At 42.1% G+C, this 25,322-nt stretch overlaps 1 protein-coding gene across 1 annotated transcript in view; it reads left to right on the forward strand.

Annotated features, from left to right (window-relative positions):
• The window catches only part of UGT3A2 (UDP glycosyltransferase 3 family, polypeptide A2), a 25,819-nt gene extending 4,933 nt beyond the window's left edge, over positions 1–20,886 (forward strand). The window contains exons 3-7 of the mRNA XM_006876546.1: positions 7,270–7,384; positions 10,520–11,051; positions 15,279–15,510; positions 16,994–17,213; positions 20,610–20,886. Coding sequence (XP_006876608.1) covers positions 7,270–7,384; positions 10,520–11,051; positions 15,279–15,510; positions 16,994–17,213; positions 20,610–20,886 — 1,376 coding nt within the window. The remainder of the gene's footprint in view (positions 1–7,269; positions 7,385–10,519; positions 11,052–15,278; positions 15,511–16,993; positions 17,214–20,609) is intronic.
• The last annotated feature ends 4,436 nt before the right edge of the window (positions 20,887–25,322 follow it).

Here is a 25,322-nt window from a genome sequence, read left to right on the forward strand (position 1 = left end):
GAGTTGGCTGGTGGGTTTGAACTGTTGACCTTGTGGTTAGTAGTCCAGTGTTTATCCTATAGCACTGCCAAGGCTCCTTTATTGCTCCTGTTGGTGGTGTGCCATCAAGTCAGTTCTGACTCATAGCACCCCTGTATAGGGTTTCCGAAGCTGTACATCTTTATGGGAACAGAAAGACTCATCTTTCTCCTGCGGAGCAACTGGTGAATTCGAACTACTAACCTTGGATCTAGCAGTCCAACGTGTAACCCATTGTGCTACCAGGGATCCTGAATTTCAGAAATCTTTCACTGAGTTTCCTTACTTATATAGTCAAATTTCAAATCTCTCATAGAACAATTATGGAAACACCAATGACTGCCCATTAGTATGTGCATAGTGATATTCAAAGTGCTCAATTGAGTCATCAAATCCAAATAATTTTAACTAAATAATGTCGTAAAAATTGTCAATTCTTCTCTGTTGACAGACAAGAAAACAGTTGGCCAGGCAGGTTAATAATAGAGTTGGGTGAATCTGGGACTTTAATCTCTGGGCTGCTTACTCTGAAAGTGTAACTGAAGCTTTGGTTTTCTTCTTCTTTTTGTTTTTTAAATATACAAATTATGCATCTTTGAGGAACAAAAGTTTGAGCATTTATAAAACTCTGAAGATGAACTTCAGGATTTGTTATTGTCCAGATAATTTAAAAACATTTTTAATGATTAAGTGGCACAGGCTGGGTTTTCTAGAGAAGCAAAACCAGTGAAATTTATATATTTGTATATATAAAAAGATGTTTATATTAAGGAAATGGCTTTCAACTATACAGTCCCAGGTCCCCAGAGGAAAGGAGAGCAAGCTTTTCCTGTGTAGGGCACACCCCGAGGAAATATCCTTATCAATTGATTGGCTGTTCATAGCCAATCACCACAGAGTTAACTATGACTACATCTCAATTTCCAATGCACTGGGAATCTTGGCCCAGTCAAGTTGACACAAAACCCTAACTATCACACTAAGGAAGACTGAAGAGGAATTGATGCATTTGGATTATGGTAATAGTGAAGAATATTGAATGTTCCATGGATTGCCAGAAGAACGAACAAATCTTCCATGGAAGGAGTACAGCCAGAATACTCCTTAGAAGTTAGGGTTCATCTTATGAAAGTGGGGACCCAAATCTGGTCCGATAGTCACTCTGAGTGGATGAGATCAAGATCAATTTCAGGGAAGCCACGGCAGCACCAGAATATTGACTATTGAAACATGATGAAGAGCACCAAAATATTGTCAGATATAGTGTTAGAATATGAGCCCCTCAGGTTGGAAGGCACTCAAAATACGACTGAGAAAGAGCTGCCTCCTCAAAATAGAGTTGACTGTGACGACTTGAATGAAGTAATGCCTTCAGAATCTTAAACATTCTCTTTTCCACTGGGGAACTGGGACTCTACAATCGTAAGCCATTTCCTTAATATAAACTTCTCTTTATGTTTTAAAGTGGTCTGGATAATAACAAATCCTGAAATTCATTTTCGGAATTTAATAAATGCTCAAACTTTCGTTCTTCAAAGATGCATAATTTGGGGATTTAAGAAAACAAAACAAAACATCAAAGCTTCAACTACACACTCAGATTAAGCAACCCAGAGATTAAAGTGTCAGATTCACCTAACTCTATTATTAATTTGTCTGATCTTGAGTAAATAAGGTTGCCATGATTCATATGATTACTTTTCTAGTATTTGGTATTCTATTAGTCTCTTTGTTTCCTAGGTCTGCCGTGACACGATATTGTAAAGTAAGTGACTCTAATGCACGTAAATTTATTTTACCACAGTACTGACAGAAGTCCACCAAAGGATGTTGGTAGGACTGTACTCATTCTTTGTCTGCTCTAAGGGAAGAATCGTCCTTGTTTTTTCCAGCTTCCGGTTGCCCTTGGTGTTTCTTGGATTATAAGTGTATGTTCACAGAGTGTCTCTTTCCCCCCTTGTGACGTTCTCGCTCTTTCTGTCTGTTCTCACTTGTCATAAGACTCCACTCAGTAGGTCTAATTGTACTGTGATATGACCTTATTAGTCTAATAACATCTTCAAAGAAAGACTGATTCCCAAAAAAATATAAAATTCACAGGCATGGGAGACCTTTAGGACTTCAGGATATATTTTTTGGGGACACAATTGAATCCATACATATAGATATGCAACAGTATGTTTGGACTCCTGGTGTGGCATTGTAAGATCAGCACTGGACTGTGAATCACAAGGTTGGCAGTTCAAACCCACCAACTGCTCCTCGGAAACCCTATACAGGGTCACTATGAGTCAGAATCGACTTGACTTGACCTCACCATAATGTGCTTATCCTGTTGTCTGTTGATGACATTTGGGTTGTTTCTAGTTTTTGGACTAGTTCAAATAAAGCTGCTATGAACATTTATGTAGAGCTTCTGCATGAACACGTACTTTCTTTTTCTTGAGTACATACATGGGCATGGGATGGCTGAATCATATGATAGAAAGTGCCAAACTGTTTTGCAAATTTGATGGACCATTTCACATATCCATCAAAAGTGAATGAGGTAACCAGCGCTTGGTGCAAACACTTTGTTACTCACCCGTTGCTGATATAAGAAGAGCAGAGGATTTATGTAGTATTGAGACCCATATTGGGGAGCAGAATCTCCCAGCTCTCCAGTGTGGTCCCCAGTCGAGTGGGAGCCCTGAGTGCCCATCTTGCACTTCGGTCCGTAAGTCATCAGGAAGGACTTCAGGTGTTCTGCCTTTGTGTGAGGGCCAGACATTACGCATCTGCTTCCGAACTGCCCAGAGCTCAGTTTCTACTCCGGATCCTCTTCCTGAAGTGACCTTTGGTGATAGTGTCCTAAACCACCATAAGGGGGAGCAAAGAAATGAGGGAACAATAATTTTAACCAGATTCCAAATGCCAGAGAATCCACTGGACACCATGATAACTATCAGCGAGATTCCACTATGTTTCCGCACGGAACCTTTTCTCTAATGCACCAAACCAGCAGAAATACCGCAGGCGGAAGTTTGAGTTCTCTTTGGGCTTCTCTCTACTCCAGTGGCAGGCCTTTCCCCATGGGAAACTCCCAGCTCCCTTCCTTTTCCAGTCTCACACGTGGAGCAGAGAAAGGAGCCAAGTCGGCGACTCTGCTCCACAAAGGACCAGGATTGGAGGCGCGGATGGCTGCTGTGTGCCTGTTCCCAACGTGCCCCAAGCTCCGCGTCCACTCCCGTCCCTCGGCCTGAATCCACTCCTGTCCCTCGGCCTGAATCCGTGGAGCTCCGGGTCCTGCTCTTAGAGTTCCCAAAGGTGAAGCGCGGGAACGGGTACAATGATCATTGAAGATGTGGCTGTGGTCTTCACCCACGAAGAGTGGGATTTGCTGGATCCTGCTCAGAGGAAACTCTACAGAGACGTGATGATGGAAACCTTGAGAAACGTGGCTTCAGTTGGTGCAATCAAGAAATCACATTGCTGGAAGGATCACCTTGACAACCAGGGGAGACATTTGAGAACTGGTGCAATCGAGAACCTGGGTGAACGCAACCAGTGTGGGGAAACCTCCAGCCGAGTCCTGGTCTTTCTGTGCACCAAGTAGATCCCACAGAAGTAGATCCTTTTGAATGCTCCCTCACTGCACCTATGCGAATTCATAGTGGAGAGAGGACCTATTAATGTAAGGAATGTGGGAAATTCTTTCTCCAAGAGTCAACCCTCAGAACACATAGAAGAATCCACAGTGGAGAGAGACCTTATAAATGCAAACATTGTGGGAAATCCTTCAGTCAAGTCTCAGACCTCACAAGACATAGAAGAATACACAGTGGAGAGAAGCCATATAAATGTAAAGTATATGGGAAAACCTTTGGTAGGTACTCATCCCTCCATAAACATACAAATTCACAGTGGGGAGAGGCCCAATGAATGTAAGGTGTGTGGGAAAGCCTTTAGAGTAAACTCACTTCTCATTGCACATAGAAGAATTCATACTAAAGTCTCAGGGATCAATTTAATAATTTAGTATAGCATTTTTCTACATCTAAACAAGTGAGGTTTTAAAACCCTAGGGTTTATATCGATGATACAACTTTTGACTTATATAGACAAGAAAATAATACCAGAAATTCAAACAGTAAAAAAAGAAGAAACAAATATGAGTGCATTTGTTATCAAAATGATATGCTAAACTTGTAATATACACAGTTAAAAGTCTCTGCAAAGTCCCACACAAATCATTTAAGGGTCCCAAAGGAACCCCTAAAGGCAGTAGTTACATTCATAACCCTTTATGAGTGTCAGGGTAATTAATCACAAGAGAAATATGTCAAAACTCACTTTCACATTAAGAGATTTCTGTTCCTGGGGCATCCAGGATATAGAAGCTTCATAGAATATGAGATGGTGCTTGTTTCATGTAACAATGTAATCCCTCCCATTCCTCAACCCAAATACTGGAGTACCCTTGGTGTGTAAAACATTTCTCATAACTACAGGAATAACCATCACAATAAAAGATCTCATTGTCCCCCCCCCCCAAAAAAAAGTGAGTGAGCATTCTAGTTCCTCTACACCCTTGCTAACACTTGATAATAGTCTTTTTCATTTTAGTCTTTCTAACATATTACATTGGGCAAATCTGCTGCACAAGACCTTTTTAAAGTGTTGAAGAGCAAAGATGTCAGATTGAGGACTAAAGTGCACATAGCCCAAGCCATGGTATTTTCAATAACCTCAGATGCATGCGAAAGCTGGACAGTGATTAAGGAAGACTGTAAAGAATTGATGCATTTGAGTTACGGTGGGTGTTGGAGAATATTGAAAGTGCCATGCGCTGCCAAAAGAACCAGTAGATCTGTGTTGGAAGACATGCAGCCAGAGTGTTCCTTGGAGGCCAGGATGGCCAAACTTCTTCTCTCATACTTAGGACATATTGTCAGGAGGGACCAGTCACTGGAGAAGGATATCATGTTTGGTAAGGTGGAGGGTCAGAGAAAAAGAGGAAGACACCCAGCAAGACGGATCGGCAAAGTGGAATCATCAATGGGCTCAAGGGTGGCGATGATAGTGAGGTTGGCCCAGGATCAGGCAGTGTTTCATTCTGTGGTGCATAAGGTCGCTATGAGTCGGTACCGACTTGAAGGCACCTAACAACAACAACAATAGGTATATACTAGTATCACTGTGATTTTAATGATCTACATATTCTTCATGATTAATAATGTTGTACATCTTATTATGTGCTTATATTCCATATTTTTTCATTGGTGAAATGTTTGGTGAATATTTGCCCATTTTTAAATTGACTTGTTTGCTTTTTATATTGAATATGCAGATTTTTAATCTGGGTTTTGTATATAAATACTATATCAGATAAATCCTTTGTGGATGGTTTCTCCCAGGTTATGATTTACCCTTTCATGCTCTTAACAGTGGCTCTTGAAAAGCACAGGTTTAAATTTGATGAAATCCAATTTCCTGCTTTTTCTCTATGTATAGAAATGAACATAATTTTTCTTCTTTATTCTGTGAATGTGATGCATTAGATTGATTAATTTTCAAATGTTAATTCAACCTCATATTTTTAAGGAGAAACCCATTTGACCATGATATTTTGTCATTTTTATATAGTTTAATTCAACTTACTTTGTTTGAATATTTTGCATCTACATTAATAAGGGCTATTGCCCAATAATTTTCTTGTGTCATGTTTTTTCCTGGCCTTGGTATCTGGGTAATGTTGTCATAGAATGAATCAGGACATGTCCCCTACTCTTCACTTTTCTGGAAGAGTTTGTATAGAATTAGTGTTATGTCTTCTTAAATTGTTCATGCCTAAGTAGCAGAATGGATCTCCAGGTACTTATGATGCAGGCATTAAGGCTGAAGGTGACACACTCCCATACTAAGAGGCTTTATGGAGACAGAAGGGCAGCTGATAACTAGGACCCAAATCACTCAAACGAGCAGGGGAAGGAGAATGGCTTGGGATTTTTATGGTAGTGTATCAGGCTCTACTACCTATGAGGGCTCCCCCAAATGTTTTGACTTCCTGCTGGCACTAAAGGAGGGAGTATATTTCTTACCAGTTGACCAAGTATGGGGAAGGGGAAGGACGAAGAGTGGGGCTTAAAAGCTTTCAGCAGCTAAATATAAAAATAGAGTCAGACTCCATTACAGTTTTTCCCTGGTGCTTGACTGATGACTGCCATGTGCTATGTTTTGTTTAATTGAATTTGAACTGACTTCAGTAAGTCACTGTGGCACTTTATGAGAACTGGAGCTTAAAGTCAATAAAGGAGGTAAAAGTTCCAATGACTGTCTCATTCAGAAGCCTAGGATTGTGTGCTTTGAGGAACAAAATTTGTGTCTGGTCACTACCCGTAATGTCTGGTCCCCCGAAGTGTCTTGGTGAGACTGTGTATTATGCCTCAAGCAGCTCTCTCTCTCTCTTTAGCGATTAACGTGGTGTGGACAGGAGGCTCTCTAACTTGTTCACATATTTAAACAGTTCTTCATCTGCACGGTTTGAATTCATTCCTTGGCTGTGCCATGGAGTGCCATAAGTGTTTATCCCTATAGCCTTGAGAAGCAGAGATTTTTGAGTCCTGGTGTAGCACTAGAGAATAAGCACTGGACTGCCAACCCCAAAGTCGGTAGTTCAAACCCACCAACTGTTTCTTGGAAACCCTATACAGGGTCGCTATGAGGCAAATAGCTGCCTCTTGGTTTATGTTGCTGTTGTTGTTGTTAAGTGCCATAGAGTCAGTTCTGACCCATAGCAACCCTGTATAGGGTTTCTAAGGAGCAGCTAGTGAGCTTGAACTGATGACCTTGTGGTTCAAACTGACTTCGCAGTTCAGCGCATTGACCCCCAGTGCCCCACTAGGACTCCCTTGGTTTATGTTTAAGTTCCTAATGAGCACAATTAAGTGTTCTTGAATACTCATTCTTCACAATGTTATCCATAGTTTTTTAACTGTAAGTGAATGAGAATACCAAAAATAAAATTGAAAAGCATCAAAGCAAACAAAAATAACTCCATAAAACCTGCATGTGGGGTGGATGTAAGTAAATATTTGAGAATGAAATGAAAGGGTGAGTTGTGGTAGAAAGCTATTGCTCCCATCCCAGGATTTCCAAATCCTAACCTCTGTAACCAAAGCTAAGGGGAAAAAAACAGCATTCAAAGAAACAGAATATTAGAAGACTTTTTAGGTTATTAAATTTTTTTTTCTCTCATTGGTGTTTTCTTAGATTTTAAAGAGGAGAAAAAACCATACCAAGTTATCAAATGGCTTCCACCTGAAACTTTTAAAGAAGAATTTACTAAGCGTTTTGATTTATTGGTTGAAGAAGCTTTGCATGGCAGGTAATTGTATTTTATTCTTTGAAGCAAAGTGTCAGTATTTTCGTGTTGCAAAAATATGCAGCAAACCATCCTTTCCTCCCCAGATTCTCTCTACCCCTTGGTTGAGTTTGAGAATCCATTGTAATGGCCACACAGAACTCAGAGAAAATACAGTTACGGGGCCTATTAGGCAAGTTAACAGGTTACAGTATAGAATCAAAATGCACAGGGCACAGTTGTTCCAGTCAACTGTTGATAAATGCCCACAGGGCACACCACTCCACCATGAGCCTCAGCCTGAAGGCACTCGGCTCTCGCTCTATATGTCAGCTCCCCCACTTAAAGTGCCTGGAGGTACTCCACTTTACAAGCAAGCTTCCTGCCCCAAACCACTCAGTTTCATTGCTCCCTGGCCTGGGGAGCCCACTGCTCTGTCTTACTCTCGGGTTCTCGGTTCTGCTGCTGCTGCTTTCTGCTGTTCCTCCATGTCACAGCTTTCTGACCCTGGGTAGAGGAGGTTCAGGGCGCAGGGGCCTCAGGGGTCCAAAGAACACACTCCCTGCTTCTTCTTCTTTGTTGGTAAAAAGATCCCCCATTCTGCTTCTGAGATGGTTCATTTTAAACCCATGCTAGATTTTCCAGCTTTTACAATTACAATGAACTCTTCTGACCTCCACAGCTGTGGTGTTGTGGGTTAATGCACAGTACTGCAAAGTTGGTTTGAACTACAAGTTCGGTGGTTCAAGTTCACCAGCTGCTCCTCAGAAACCCTATACAGGGTCGCTATGGGTCAGAACTGACTCGACTGCACTTAACAACAACAACAATATCCACAGCTGAGTTATGCCACCCTATCATATCTTCTCCCACCTTCTCTTACCCAGACCCAGCAGGGCAGAAATGTTGTTTGGTTGGAGCTAGAGACTGTGGCTAAAAGAGGTATTGGATAATCCACTACACCACAGTGGTACAAGTTAAAGTACCGATGCTCGGATGCTTTGTGTGAACAAAACCAAAAGGGATGGATGAATGGACAGACAGGTCATCAAATAGGTGCTGCATTCCTGTGACCCTGTCCAGATGGATGGATGAATAGACGCATGCTGCATTTCCAGCCATCTAGTCCAGTTACTGCTGGAGATTCTAGAACAATCCCTAGACTTCCCTCTTCCACTGTAAGCATGAAGACATTTCTGCAGAAACGGAGACTTTGTTCTCTCTGGGCTTGCCTTGCAACACTTTGCCTTCAGTTTTTGTCTAATCATCTCTCCCACATAGAAACTGAGACAGGCACTTCAACTTCTAAAGTTGGTGGGGAACTCAGAGAATCATTTTTTTCCCCACTTATTTTTCTTTCCTCACATTAAGTATCCCTGGTGGCAGAGTGGGTTAAGTGTTGGGCTGCTATGCACAAGTCGGCGGTTCTAACTCACCAGCCGCTCCTTGGAAATCCTATGAGGCAGAACCAACTCTACAGCACATAACAACAACAACAACTCCATAAGAGTGCTATGTACCTGATTTATATTATTAGCAATTTACCCAGTCTACTTGGTTTGCTACAAGCACTTCATATTTGCATATTCCTACCAGGTCATTTGATTGACACCTTGTGAACCGCAAGGTCAGCAGTTTGAAACTACCAACTGTTCCTCAGGAGAAAGATGAGGTTTTCTGCTCCCATAAAGATTTACAGCCTTGGAAACCCTGTACAGGGTCGCTATGAGTCAGAACCGACTCCATGGCACATAACAACAACAATAACCAAGTCATTTGGTGGGAATCACAAAGCTAGAAAGGACACACTAAATAATTCACAGCTTTACAGATTGATTTCACATATCTCATTATTGTCCTTTTCTTTTTTACATATACCATGAAAAAAATACTTGGTGTGGCGCCCCAACATAAGCACTTGACCTCAAGGTCAGTTTGAGCTGCAAGGTCAGTGGTTCAAACTCACCAGCCGCTCCTCAGAAGCTTTATACAGGGTTGCTGTGAGTTGTAACCGACTCGATGGCACAAAACAATAGCAATAATGAAAAAAAAATATGTTTCTAGTTTTAAGACTAATTTTAGGTTATTTTTCTAATGTTACAAAATAATTCTACCACTCATCTATCAGTGTGTCGTACTGTGGTTGTTAGTGTGTTGCTGTGTTGCTAGAAGCTGTGCCACTAGTATTTTAAATACCAGCAGGATATACCAATGGTGGGTAGCTTTCAGCTGAGCTTCCAGACTACAAAAGACTAGGAAGAAGGTGAGGTGGACTACTTCTGAATGCTTAGTCACTGAAAACCTTATGTCTTCTGATCATCTTAGTCAGCACTGGTGTGGAAAGGCTAATAATGTGCTTCAAAACTAGCCTTTAATTTGGTCTATTTATTTTCAAATTACTTAACTTCTGTGTATGTTGTTGTTAAGTGCCTTGGAGTTGGTTCCAACTCATAGCGACCCTGTATAGGGTTTCCAAGGAGCTGCTGGTAAGTTTGAACTGTTGATGTTGCAGTGCAAATGGACCTTGTAGTCCAGTACATTATTAGCCCACAGCGCCACACCAGGACTTCAAGTTCTGGGCATAGGGTGGTGGAATTCTGATTTTCAGCTGTGATTTTGGATTCTAATATCATCATCACAGAATTCCCCGGTAAAGAGATCTGTCAAATAAAGAGTATATAGTGATTTCAAAATAAAAATGATCACTAATATTCATGGGATTCTGTTTTCAAGTTATACCATTTGACTGGAGAAACAAGACAGTCATTCATAAAAAGTCTGTAAATGAAGACTAAAAAGAGCATCCCAGAAATGATCAAGTTGAGAGAGATGGTTGATGTGTACTATGTTCAGAACCCCCTGCCCTCGCACCCTCCCACCCCACCCCACCCCCAAAGCAGAAGGACAGTGAGAAGGGAGTGGGATTTGGATTAGGAATGAAGAGCCAGGGGAGGAAGTAGGAACATTCTAGGGAACAGAAACACTTAGATGAGAGTGACTGGAGTCACGGGTATTTGTGGGATGGTGATCAAATATGAAGGCCACTGCTAGATATGCTTTTGCTTACTTGGAATAGTTTCTTGGGGTCCCAAGATTCATTTATGCATTGTGAAATTGATACCTCTTAAAAATCATTATCACTTGTTTTCTTGGTTACAGAGGAACATTTGAACATTTTTTGAAGTTCATGGAACAACTTGGAATTCAGTGCAGTCATTTACTAAGAAGAAAGGACATCATAGATTCCTTAAAGGATGAGAATTTTGAATTGCTAGTATTGGAAAGTTTTGACTACTGTCCTTTCCTGATTGCTGAAAAGCTTGGAAAAACATTTGTATCTATTCTTCCTTCCTCCTTTGGCACTGTGGACATTGGGCTGCCCAGCCCCATATCTTACATTCCAGTATATGGTTCTTTGCTAACTGACCGCATGGACTTCTGGGGACGAATGAAGAACCTTAAGAATTTCTTGGCATTTTCTATGAAGCAACGGCAAATCCACTCTCAGTATGATAACACCCTCAGGGAGCATTTTCCAGAAGGCTCTAGACCAGTGTTGTCTCATCTTTTACTGAAAGCAGAGTTATGGTTTGTTAACTCTGACTTTGCCTTTGATTTTGCTCGGCCCCTGCTTCCTAATACTGTTTATATTGGAGGTCTCATGGTCAAACCCATTAAATCAGTACCGCAAGTAAGTAAAACCTTGGCACTCAATTTGGATTTCTTACAGAGGTTGGTGCAGAGTTGGTGACAACCTCAAGCCAGTGGGAACCTGGGCTTGCAGTAGGCAGGCAGGTGAGACATGTTAGGCCATGATGTAAGGGGGTCCTCACTCTCGGGGTGGTACTAGAACCGGGTCAGCCTTTTCATGAGATCCTGAGACACTAACTGAGGGTGGCCTTAAATCATGTGCCTCAGGCTCCCCTCTTTCCTTACCCTAGTCCTGGCCCAGGCAAAATAAGCCATTGAAAAAGCTGATATTTTCATTTGCATTTTATAGGATTATGTATACAGTAAGTCATGGCAGCTACCTATGTACAGAGTAGGACTGTTCCATAGGATTTTTTTTTTTTTTTTATGTTTTTTATTGTGAACTGAGTGATAGTTTACATGGGAGAACATCAGCTTTATACTCATTGTTTCATTGCAATGATTGCAATCCCCTCCGTGCATCATCATTCAACAGTATTTGCTTCTGTTCCCTCTTTTTTTTTAATGTACACAAAACCCCTCAGGAATATATAATTATTTAAACAACCATAGGGCACATTCTGCAAGCCTGCCTCCTGCCCACCAGCAAGCAGCCTTTCTCTTTCCATGAGTCTAGAGTCCTCAGCTGCTCTATCTCTCCATGTCCCCATCTCTGCCTCCTTCTCTGGTGTCGCTGCTTCTCTGGATAGGGTCCCACATTCCGCTCATGCTCTTCTCCCTTGATGGTCCTGGGTCTCCATAGGATTTTCAAGACCTTTCAGAAGTGTGTTGTAAGGCTAGGCCAAGCCTGTCTTTTGAGGCACAACTAGATGAGTTTGAACCAGCAAACTTTCAGTAGTAATACAGCACTTAACTGTTTGAGTCACCTAGGGACTCTGAATACTTGAAGGTAACTGCCTACACCAACACACAATAAGTATGTAATGATCACCATTCTGTGCAAGAATTATTAAGGAAATGTCTCCAAGGACACAATAGAAGGCAGGCTAAAACAGGCCAGGACTGTGAAACTGACCACAAGAGCTATAGGTTTGATGCCCAGGGTCCTTGCCTGGAGAACCCTGGGTCCTGACGCCATATAGGCCTTTTGATCTTGGTTGGCACCTGGGCACTGTTAGTTGTGAAAGCTGCTGAGGTGGTTGTAAAAGGCCTCAGAGCCATGGCGACAGGAGTTTTCAAACGTGAGGAGAGCTAAGATTAGTTGGCTGCCATTTGCCTAGCAGCATGGTCATGGAAGCTTTCTTATGTCCTCTCCTGGTAGGAGACAGAGGCTTAGGTGATTCAACTGACGTTCCCATTGCGCTTCAGCTCACAGACCAGGAGAGCTGAGATCTGGCCTGGGTGTCCAGGCACCCAAATCTCTGTTTTCCTCTGATTATTGTTGCTAAGTGCTGTCGAGCTGGTTCCAACTCATAGCAACCCTGTATAACATTTCTGAGGAGCGGCCGGTGAGCTTGAACCTCTGACCTTGCAGTCCAAGCCAACCTTGTAGTCTAACGCATTAACCCACAGTGCCACACCAGGACTCCTCCGGTGACCGTAAATAGAATGAGCAGGAAGAGTTGGGGAAAGACAGACACTTTGAAGGGTTTTGAGTTGGTGGTAGGGTATTTTAGGAATGAAGCAGGGGCAGAAAGGCACGTTAGGTGTTGAACACAGGGACCTAAAGTGTATAGGTAGAAGAGAGTTGGGCATCATATGGAACAATTGCCAAAGAGATTACTGTGCTATGCTTAGGGTCACCAGCAGTCAGAACTACTATTAGTCAGAACTGACTTGAGGGCATCTAACAACAATATAGGAAACAGAAGGTTCCCTGGTGACTTTGTTTACACTGGAGTAGTGGAAGATTCAGTTGCATAAATAAACCTGGGCCTTACCTGGCAGAATGGCAGGTCAGGCCTTGGCCCTGGGGCTGGAGGAGAACAATGGGACTCAAAGGTTACAATGTCTGTGAGATGAGAAGCTTTTTTAAAAAAGGTGTCTTCTCTGCCTTTTTCACTTTTTATAGAATAGACTTACATTGTAATTTAAAAGGACAGCATCGCTATATTGAATGTCCTTTGGGATGGTAGCTCCTACAGGGTTGTGTTGGATAGGTTCAAGTTCTGACAGAACATATATTCCAATAGGGGCTGGGAGCTAAGGATAGTCATAGAAATGGGGACAGTAGGTGTGGCACTGTGGGTTAATGCACCAGACTGCAAAGCCATTTGAACTACAAGGTTGGCGGTTCAAGCTCTTCAGCTGCTCCTTGGAAACCCTATCCAGGTTCGCTATGGGTTGGAACTGACTCGATGGCATTTAACAACAACAACAGCAACGTCCAAAGATGTATTGTGTGAATTGTGTTAAGTGTCATTGAGTCAGTTCCAATTCATATTGACCCTGTATAGAGTGTCTGAAGAGTGGCTGGTGAGTTTGAACCACGGACCTTGCGATCTAGCACTTATCCTACAGTGCCATTCAAAGACACACTAGAAAGTAACAATAATGGACACAGCTGTGCTATAGCAAAGATTAGATCCGATCTTTGTAAGAACTTCCTGGTTCAGTTTCTTAATGTTACAGTAACAGAAACACCACAAATGGTGGTTTTAATGGACAGAAATTGCTTTTCCCACAACTTAGGAGGCTAGACGTCTGAGTTCAGGGGGACAGCTCTACGGGGAGGCTCTCTCTGTCAGCTCTGGGGTAACAGCCTTGTTTCAGCTGCTCTAACATTCTTCTGTGTTCCTTCAAGAGGTTCACATGGGATTTACACTTCCCCATTCATGCTTGCTTCACTCTGTGCCTAATGTAAACAAACCTGCACTGCTATGGCCTCATTACAGAACAACGAAAAACCTATTCCCAAACAGGATCACATCTACAGGTATGAGGGTGACCATTCCAAAACTTTTGTTTGGAAAGTCACAATTCAATCCATTGTTGTTTTCAGGTGCCATTGAGTTGGTACCGACTCATAGTGACCTTATGCACAGCAGGAGGAAACACTGCCTGGTCCTACGCCAATTGTTGTTATGCTTCAGCCCATTGGTGCTGCCACTGTGCCAATCAGTCTCACTGGGGGGGGGAGGGGTCTTCCTTTTTTTTGCTGACCTCCCACTTTACCAAGCATGATGTCCTTCTCCTGAGACTGTTCCACCTGATGACTTATTGGAAATATGAGAGATGAAGTTTGGAATTCAGTCCATAATAGAGACTAAAAAGTATTATCATGCCCAGATTGAGGTTGGGCTTGGACACTGAGGCTTTAAATATTTTTTTCTGGATGTTTATAATGTGTACCCCTGGCTGTGAGTCACTGACAAAAGGAATGCAGTATAAACTTGCAAGACGGAGAAACTCATCGAATGTAGTTGCACAGCAAACAAAGTGTCACACTGGGTAAAGTTGTTGTCAAGTGCCGTTGAGTCCGTTCTGACTGATAGTGACTCTGTGTAGGGTTTCCAAGGAGCTGCTGGTGGGTTTGAACTGCTGACCTTGAGGTTTGCAGTCCACTGCTGGTCCAACAGCACCACGCCAGGAGTCCTTGAGTGATGAGCCATAGCCAGTTCTGCCTCCATTTCTTATGTTGGAGATCTTCCTTAGTATCTCCATTCAGCCCAGGTCCCACTGTTGGATCTGGACCCTTCAATTGTACATCTCCAGGTACCACCACTTCCTAGTTAGCCTTGGAAAACTCCCAGATAACATGTCTCCCCTGTCATGTCATCAAATTGGGTGGAGGTTGGGAAGATGATCCTTTGTTGGACTCATGGTTTTTCAATGAAGAAAGATGTTAGCACTGTCTCAACTTCCCTTTCCATAAGTTACTGGAGCTCACAGGAGCTCCAGAGCTGCGGTTCTGTGTGCTATGAGGATCTCAGGTGTAATGTGTCCATTTTCAAGACTGGTAACCTAAAAGCCTTCTTCACCGCCCCCTCCATTTGAGATCATTTAATACTACTTAGATGGGAAAATGTGCCCTAAGATCTCAGAAGAATTCATCCCAGGCCATTCAGACAGTGTGGACATGGACACTGTACAGAGGAAGGTCAGTTATTCCTGGAACTATGAGAACAGTTTCAGGACACTGAAGAGAAGGCATTGAGGGAAGGATGTGCTTAGTAAAAAAAAACAAAAACAAAAAAAAACTTTCACTTGCACTCCAGGCTTTCATGAATAACTTCATTCACTGCTTTCTTTTGTTACTTCTATCCAGGACCTTGAGACATTCATAGCCAAGTTTGGAGACTCCGGTTTTATCCTTGTGGCCCTGGGTTCCATGGTAAATACCTATCAGACCCATGAGATTCTCAAGGAAATGAACAGTGCTTTTGCTCATCTTCCCCAAGGAGTAATCTGGAGATATAAGCATTCACATTGGCCCAAAGATGTACAATTGGCAGCAAATGTGAAAATTGTGGACTGGCTTCCTCAGAGTGACCTTCTAGGTAAGAGCTTCCCAGATCTGCTTCTCTGCTTCCATCTATACATCCTTAGGGGTTCTCATCTCTCCTTGAGCATCCCTGCAGCACAGGAAGGGTGGTTATGTGCAGTGGAGTCAGTTCCAACTCATAGCGACTCACCTGTACAGGGTTTCCAAGGCTGTAATACTTACGGAAGCAGAAAGCCTCATCTTTCTCCCATGGAACAACTGGTAGTTTCGAACTTCTGACCCTTAGGTTAGCAGCCCGATTCATAACCACCAGAGCACCTTAGCACAGTAAGGGAGCAGTTGGTAATTAGTAACAAGGTTTGAGAGGAGAGGAGAGGAGGAGGAGCCCCCCTCCCCTGAGTCTTAGGAATCAGTCTACTTCCAATGAGATCAGATGCCTAAACAGGCGCCTCCCCTTCATTCCTTTCTATGGCACATTCAGTGTTTACATATTCTCTGTTCAGCCTTCTTGACTCTAGTGCATTTGCATTGAACAGGGTCACCCAACAATCTGTGAACTCAAAGAATACAGTTTGGGGTGAGTGACAGGGTGAGGGGGCTATGCATGCACATACATCTTTCTTACATACTAAGGGTGTAAGGAACTCATACTTTTACCATATTGATGCCAACCATCTTTCAGATGTGTGAGAATATCCGATTGTCAAGCTCAGATACCTAACTACTGATTATTTTGCCCAAAGAGTTCTCTAGTTTCAGATCCCCACCCACCCAAGGAGTTTTCTCTGTGCGCAGCAATGTTTCTTGGAGACTCCTCACTGCTACAGGCACTGACTGGATTAGAGGCTCATAACCAAGATTAGGACTCAAAATGAGTTAGGGAACTTAAACACCATGCTCTTGACTTCATCTCACAAATGTATTTCACAGGGTGGGACTCATGAACCCCATTTTGAAATGATCATAAGGAGGTTCCGATGTACATTCTGGTTAAGAGGTGCAGGTCACTAATCATATTAGTTTGCTGTTAATCACACTGATTCCTGGGGCTTCTCATAATATTGAGGGGAAAACTAATGCAGATGCTAAAGATGACAATGCACAGTAAGTATTCTAAGTGTCTTATGAATCATGATGTCAATTCATGTGTCAGGAATTCAGAGAAGAAGAAGATAAGTGGGCAGTGGAGGAGATGAAGAGATGGCAAAGAAACAGAGAAGAAATAGAGATCAGAGAAAGAAAGAGGAGATGGAGAAAAGAGAGCGGGATGGATGGATAGATGGGTGAGTGGGTGGAAAGAAGGAAGGAAGGAAGAATGGATGGGTATATAGCATTCTACTCTGAAACTTTCTTTGGGGTCTTAAAGGAGTCTATACAGAGGCAAGATTTGGGGTCTTGAATCTTGGAAACTACACAGCATAATTACAGTGGTCCCAACACAAACTGAGATTCCCTTGACATTTTCTTCTGCCCTTGCTGCACTAACTGGTGCTGTGAAACTTTTCCTTCTGAAATGTCCTGCTTCTTTTTTAAAACAGCTCACCCTAAGATCCGTCTTTTCGTCAACCATGGCGGGCAGAATAGCATAATGGAGGCCATCCAACATGGTGTGCCCATGGTGGGGATTCCACTCTTTGGAGACCAGCCTGAAAACTTGCTCAGAGTAGAAGCCAAAAACTTCGGTGTCACGGTCCTATTAAAGCAGCTTAAGGCAGAAACTTTGACTCTTAAGATGAAACAAGTCATAGAAGACAAGAGGTATGCAGTTCCCTGGGCACGTGGCTACTTAGGCTAAAGGAAGCGTTGTTCTATATACCACTGCATAAGTACCCTTGGTGATGAAACGGAAGCTTCCCAGGCATGGAATAAGAATAAACAGGCATGCTGAGAACTGACTAGTTTTCTATGAGAATAAGATACAAGCAATTTAGGTGCTGAGAATAGTTTTTTTTACCTTAAGGATAGTGAAGGACACAAAGGTTTTACATAGAGATAGTTGAATTTGATGTCAGATAGATATTGACTGGAACTCTGGTAGCATAGTGGTTTCGAATCGGGCTGCGAACCACAAGGTCAGCAGTTCAAAACTACCAGCTGTTCCGCGGGAGAAAGATGAGGTTTTCTGCTCCCATAAAGATTTACAGCCTCGGAAACCCTGTACAGGGTCGCTATGAATCGGAACTGACTCCACAGCACATAACAACAAGATATTGACTGAGGTTTTATTCTTCAGGATCCTCATAATAATATTCTACTGAGGAATGAGTTTTCTTTTATGCTTCCCAACTATATCAAGCTCTTCCTTGCCAATGATGCTTCCTAGAACATCCTTCCCTTCTCTTCCCGTGATTGGCTCTTTGTTGACATTCTGGTTCATCTACAATGTCACCTTCTTCGAGTTCTTCTCTGTCCACCTGAGACTCTCTCACCTAATTATAATATTTCCTTCTTAACATACCTCAGGCTCTGTATTATCCTGTTTGCTATTTTCTTATTTCTTATCAGTCTGCCCATGAGTACATTGAGGCATGTCTCATGCTTTCCACTTTGTTCCCAGAGCTCAGCACAAGCCCTGCTACAGAGCATGGGGCTAATGATTTCCATTCTGTGAATCTGGAAAAGGGTCAGGTGACCTGCATAGTAACTGCCTATCCAGAACCTTGTCACGTATGTTGTTGTTGTTAAGTGCTGTTGAGTCTGTACCAACTCATAACAAACCTGTATGGGCCTCCCAAGACTGTAAATCTTTGCAGAAGCAGAAAGTCTCACCATTTACCCACTGAGCAACACACACACATTCACATATGTTTTTCTTATAACTAAGAAGAACTGAATTCCCTTATTAGAGATTCAAAAACACAAACCCTGAAGCACATCTCAGTGTTTAATAAGACTTCTTTGCACATTGTTGTTTCTTGTTAAGTGCTATCTAGTTGGCTCTGACCCATAGCCACCCTGTATAACATTTCTGAAGAGCGGCTGGTGAGTTTGAGCTTCTGACCTTGCTTATGTGCTTATCCTTCTTTGCACATAGGAAACTGTGATTATTTTGTTGTGTGATTGTAAAACAACTACATAGCTAGGGGTTCTTAGCCTGAAAAACATATCTAAGCCTTGTTGTTACTGTTAAGTACTGTTGAGTTGGTTTCCATAGCGAACCTGTGTAGGGTTTCCAAGCAGTGGCTGGTGGGTTTGAGCCACCAACCTTTTGGTTAGCAGTCCAGTGCTTATTCAACAGTGTCACACCAGGACTAGGAATCTGTTAACCCTGGGTATTTTTCATATATGTGTTATGCCATGTGTCACAAAAATTCATTTTCTGAGGAACGGGTACAGTGTTTCATTGGACTCTTAGAGATCTGAGATCCAAAAAGATCAAGAACTATTGTCCCTTGTGTAAGAGCCATTTTGGTCTGGAATCTTCCCCAGATATCTTACAGCACTAGGATTAACTACATAATTTATGTGACCTGGTGCAAACATGGGGCCCTGAGTTAAAAGTGAATTAAGAATTTCAAGATGGCGAATGCAGAAAAGCAATCAGGCAGCTGGGCTTTCTAAGTGTGGGGTCCTTCTACACAGGAAGTTACCCTGTCTGCTCGATGTTCTGATGATGCAAGACAGTGCAGTGCCATCCTGAGGGGTTGGCAGTCCTGAGTTACATGTGACACTTGGCCCAAGTAGGTATTCAGTATATGTTAAAATATAATCATTGGTGTTGTTAAGTGCCAGTGAGTCAGTTCTGACCCATAGTGACCCTATATAGGATTTCTGAGGAGCAGCTGGTGAGTTTGAACCACCAATCTCAAACTGATCTTGTGGTCAAGTGCTTATCCTACAGTGCCACACCAGGACTCCAAAATACATTAATGTTGTTGTTAGGGGCCATTGAGTTGGTACCTACTCATAGCAATCCTATGCACAACAGAATGAAACACTGCCCAGTCCTGGGCCAACCTCACATTGTTGCCATGCTTGAGCCCGTTGATGCTGCCACTTGGCCAATCCATCTCACTGGGGGTCTTCCTCTTTTTCTCTGACCCTCCATTTTACCAAACATGATATCCTTCTCCAGTGACTGGTCCCTCCTGACAATATGTCTGAAGTATGAGAGATGAAGTTTGACTATCCTGGCTTCCAAGGAACACTCTCTGGCTGCACTTCTTCCATCACAGATCTGTTTGTTCCTTTGGCAGCCCACAGCACTTTCAATATTCTCTTCCAACACCATAACTCAAAAGCATCAATTCTTCTATGATCTTCCTTATTCACTGTCTGGCTTTCACATGCATATGAGGTTATTGAAAATACCATGGCTTGGGTCAGGTGCACCTTAGTCCTCAAGCTGACATCTTTGCTCTTCAATACTTTCAAAAGGTCTTGTGCAGCAGATTTGCCTAATGCAATACGTTGTTTGATTTCTTGACTACTGTGTCCATGAGTGTACATGGTTGATCCAAGAAAAATGAAGTCCTTAACAACTTCAGTCTTTTCTCAATTGATAAGAATGTTGTTTATTGGTCCAGTGGTGAGGATTTTTGTTTTCTTTACATTGAGATTCAATCCATACTGAAGGCTGTGATCTTCATCAGTAAGTGTCTTAAGTCCTCTTCACCTTCAGCAAGCCAGGTTGTATCATTTGCATATCGCAGGCTATTAATGAGTCTTCCTCTAAACCTGATGCCACGTTTTCCTTCACAGAACTCAATTTATCAGATTATTTGCTCAGTTTACAGGGTGCACAAAATAAAATCCTTTTGCACACCTTTCTTAATTTTAAACCATTGAGTGTTTCCATGTTCTGTTCGAACAATTGTCTCTTGGTCCATGTACAGGTTCCTCGTGAACACAATTAAGTGTTTCAGAATACACTAATATCATCGTATATTATTCTCACATTGTCTATCACTAGCTTCCTTGGAGAAGGGATTAGTTCTATAGATTTATGCTATTTTGTTTATCTCTCTTAGCACCATATATGCATCTTTGTAAGTACATTTGGTTATTGAACTTTCCAAGGAGTCAGCTAGATAGGCTCAGCCAGAACAGTAGCTCTTCTTTGAATCTCACTTTTATGCATTTAGAAGAAAATGTTCATCTGCTGAAAGTCTTCTGAGACTACGTCAGTAATGCCACCTCTGTCTCTGCCAACAGGTACAAGTCTGCAGCTATGGCTGCCAGCGTCATCAGGAGCTCCCACCCTCTGAGCCCCTCCCAGAGGCTGGTGGGCTGGATCGACCACATCCTTCAGACAGGGGATGGGGCCCACCTTAAGCCTTATGCCTTCCAGCAGTCCTGGTATGAGCAGTACTTGCTTGATGTTTTCTTGTTCCTGCTGGGGATCACTCTGCCTTTCATGTGGCTTTGTGGGAGGCTGCTGTGCATGGTGGCTAGGTGGTTGTGTGGGTCCAGGAAGCTGAAACAGACATGATGGATGATGTTAAGGTTGGGTGTGTTGGGGAGTTATTGGTTCTTGGGAGGCTTCCAGCAGCACAGGCCACCCATAGTGTCTTCCCATCTCCTCCACTTGCTCCTCAGTGTTTTCTTCCTCTATGCTGAGGTCCTTGTTCAGCATTCAGGTGTCTCCCTGATTCTGACTCCACCTGCACTCAGCCAACTCTGCTTGCCGAATCACTCCCATTTCCTAGGCCCAGTTCTCTGGCTGTTTCATCTTCCTCTTCTAGTCTCTCCCCAGTTTTCCTTCCATCACTTGTTTTTATATGCTTGTTTATATAGCAACTTTATTAATATTATCCCCAAACTGGAATTAACTCAGATGTCCCCTAGTGGGTGAATGGTTAAACAAACTGTTACATCCATACCTTCAAAAGCTACTCAGCAGCAAAAAGTGTCAACGACTGGTACATGAAGCAACCTGGGTGATTCTCCAGAGAATGATGCTGAATGAGAAGAAGGTACTCCCAAAAGGGTACATAAGATTCCATTGATGTGACATTCTTTCTCTGACAAAATTATAGACTTGAAGAACAGATTAATGGCTCCAGGGTGTAAATAGTGGTTGAGGGAATTGGATGCTGTGGGGTAAAAAAAGGCTCCTAGAGGGATCTTTGTACTGATGGAAATGTTCTGTGTTCTGACTGCTTCGATACCCTGTCCTAGTTGTGATATTGTGCTATAGTTTTACAAGATACTATCATTGGGGGAAACTGGATAAGTGTAAAGGGGTTGCTCTATATGATTTTTTACAACTGTGTGTGAAGTTACATTATCTCACAATGAAAAAATAAAGGGTAAACTCTGCTTGCTGTGTTCTCTGGCTCTTGTTTTTGGCCTTCCCTGCACCTGGTAGGGTGGCTGTGTACTTGTTCTCTTCAGAAACCCCAGGAACTGTATCCGTTCCTCATAAAGAGCTTCTGATGGCTTCTCAAATACGCTAAAGGGACCGACTACATGTCAGCCTCTATAGGAGCAGTGCAAACATTTTGTTAGCATTCCCATTACTTTTAATTTAAAAAGACATTTATCCATGCTATTTAGCAAATTGGAGTCCTGGTGTGACACTGGGAGTTAGTAGGCTGGACTGCAAAGTCGATTTGAACCACAAGGTTGGCGGTTCAAGCTCACGAGCCACTTCTTGGAAATCAGAAGCAGGGTCTCTATGGGTCAGAATTGACTTGACAGCACTTAATGACAACAGCAATTTAGCAATTTGGCAAATTCTCCCATTTTAGACCTATTTCTTGCCACTCTGTTTCAGTTCTCAGGAATCTGTACTACCCTGCACATTTAGGACCCAGACAGGCTTTCCATGGACTCCACATCTGGGCACCTCCTGAGTCCTGCCCTTCAGCAACATCTGTGCTGGTCAGGGTTGGAGCCTGCAGATGGTTCTTAGGTGATGTAACCTTTGCTCCCCACTTTTCACAGTTTTTTTTCATATGATCCCCATTTTTATAAACTGAGGAATGCAAGACTTCTGTGGAGAACTAGGTGCCTAAATGTAAGGCTTTGGGGCCCCAGCTCTTAGTGGTGATTTACATTTTCTTGGTTTAGGAAAAATTCCATCTGCCATCTCCCACACAGTAAAGGATAGTCATGTCTCTGGTAAACCCTCAGGGATTTGCACTCATCTACTTCTTTCAGAAACCCTTTTGACATTTATATGTTTATAGCAGCATTATTATTAATAATCCCAAACTGGAAACAACATAGTCCTGCAATGAGTGAAGAGTTAAACAAAGTGTAACAAAACCCTTCCCTTGGAATACTTCTCAGCAATAAAATCTGGCCATCAGTGACACATGCAGCAACCTTTAAGTATGGCTTAGGACAAAAGGGCTCTTGGGTTTTGTTTTTCTTTATTTGAAAATAGGCAGGCTAGGTACAGCTGCTTTGCTGCCTTCATTGTGCCATCATGATCCCAGATTTCCTGTGTCTTGTTTATCTCCCTTCCTGAATTCCCTCTCTGGTAGATAGCTTCCGTGGAGTGTTTGATTTTGAAATGATTTGTTTTTTACCATATTTATTTCTAATTTATTAGTGGTTACATCTCACTCTACTTTGAGATGACATTTCACGAGAAGTGCAGGTATCCCATAGCAGAGCCTCCCCCTGTGCTTCCTTCTGACCCTTAGAACCTGTCGAAGTCAACTCAAATCTCTATACACCATGGCCACCTAATGGACTCCTGATGTGGCACTGCAGGATCAGCACCGGACTTCAAGCAACAAGATCGGCTATTCAAATCCACAAGCTGCTCCTTGGAAACCCTACACTGGGTTGCTGTAAGTCGGAACCGACTCAACAGCACTTAAAAACAACGGGCAGCTGACATAATATTGTGAATTTTATTTGATTAACTGTCATGTGTGAGATCACTTAGGAATAAGAAGAGAAAAAGAGATTTTATTTTGCTTTCACTTATCCTTCTCTAGCCCTGTTGTTTTCTTGGTGTACATGTAAGTTACTGACTTAAGTCATTAACTTCTTTTCAACGAATTTCCTTGAATATTTCTTGCAAAGTAGATATACTCACAACTAATTCTCCCATTTCTAGTATGAATTGAGTGAAGGTTTACAGAGCAGATGGTCAATTTTACATTCAACAGTCATGTACTTTGCTTCATTACATGGTTACAATCCCCTCCATGTACCAATAGTTCACAGTATTCACCTCGATTCACTTTACCTATTGCTTTCCTCCTTGTGTCTCCCAATATCTTCATGTTTCCCCTGCCAACCTCTCTCTTGTATAGTGCCTGCCCTGTCACCCATGTTAACATGCGTCTACCCTCTAGTCTGTGAATAATTTCCCACCCCCCCCACCCACCACAGATTGTTTCTTTTATCAAAAAAATGTTTTTCTTAACTTTTTACAACATTAGTCTCATACAATATTTGTCCTTTTGTGATTGACTAATTTCACTCAGCGAAATGTCCTCCAGGTTCATCCTTATTGTGAGGTGTTTCACAGAGCCATCATTATTCTTCAGTATTGTGTAGTATTCCACTGCAAGTATGTTATCAAAGTTTGTTTAACCATTCTTCTATTGATGGGCATTTAGGCTGTCTCCATCTTTTTGACATGTCTCTTGTAGACAACATATTGTAGGATCCTGTTTTCTTATCCATTCAGCTCTTTATGTCTCTTGATTGGTGCATTTAATCCATTTATATTCAGTGTAATTATCAATAGGTAGGAATTGATTACTGTTCTTTTTCTGTGGTGTTCTTGGATTCTTAGCTCCACATAATTTTCTATGCTGAGTTCATTTTGTTTGTGGGTTTTCTTGCCATTTTCATTTCTGTTGTGTTAATGTTTACTAAATCTTTATGCTTTTCTTCTTTTTTATTTTTATGTGCAGGTACATTATTTTTCTTCAAGGTTACCCTGGAGTTTATTAATATTTTTCCTTGCTTAAGACAGTCTGTTTTCTCTTGAAATCTACTGACTTCCTTGCATTTGGAACATCTATATTTATACTATTCCCTTTTTTTGGCTTTATGGTTGACTTTGTTATATACATTGATACCTCTGGTTCCCTATTTTCAGCCTCGTAGGTTTGTTTTAAGGAGCTCTGGTAGTGTAGTGGCTACAAGTTGGGCTGCTAATCTATAGGGCAGCAGTTTGAAAGATGAGAGTTTCTGGCCCCGTAAAGAGTTACAGCCTCAGAAACCCTATACAGTCACCTTGAGTCAGAACCAACTCCATGGCATACCACCACTACCTGCAGCAGGTCTGTTTTCCTTTAAACACTTCTATATCTGGGTTGAGTTCTGGGGGTGGGGGGGGGTGGGGGGGGTCACGTGCACTAATCTCAGGTTGCTCTCTGCTGTTGTTGGTTCTCAGTCCAAAGAACATCCGTTAACATTTTGTAAAATTGGTCTGATTACTACAAATTCTTTTTATTTCTGTTTATCAGGAAATGTCCTAATTTTGCTCTTGTATTTAAGGGACAGCTTTGCTGGGTTGGTAGTTTTTATCTTTCAGGGTTTTGTATATGTCATCCCATTGCCTTCTTGCCTGCATGGTTTCTGCTGAGAAATCAGAGTTTAGTCTTATTGGTTCTCTTTTATAGGTAACTTTTCATTTTTTTCCCAAGCTAGGATTGGGAATCTCAGGATTCTTTCCTTGTCTTTGATTTTGGAAAGTTTAATTATCATATGTCTTGGTGATTTTCTTTTGGGATCTGTCCTATTTGGGATTGTTCAGCTTCTTGTATCTTATTTTCTCATCTTTTCAGGCTGTTAGGGAAGTATTCTTCCAACAACTCTTTGACAATGTTCTCTGTGCTTTTTGTGATCTCTTCCTGTTCTGGAATTCTCATCACCCATAAGGTGTTCCTTTTCATGGTGTCCCACATAACTTTTAGACTTCAGATTTTTTAAGTTCTTTTTCCTGATTGT

Source organism: Chrysochloris asiatica, unplaced genomic scaffold, assembly GCF_000296735.1.
Source record: "Chrysochloris asiatica unplaced genomic scaffold, ChrAsi1.0 scaffold00390, whole genome shotgun sequence".
In the NCBI taxonomy this organism is placed as follows: Eukaryota; Metazoa; Chordata; class Mammalia; order Afrosoricida; family Chrysochloridae; genus Chrysochloris; species Chrysochloris asiatica.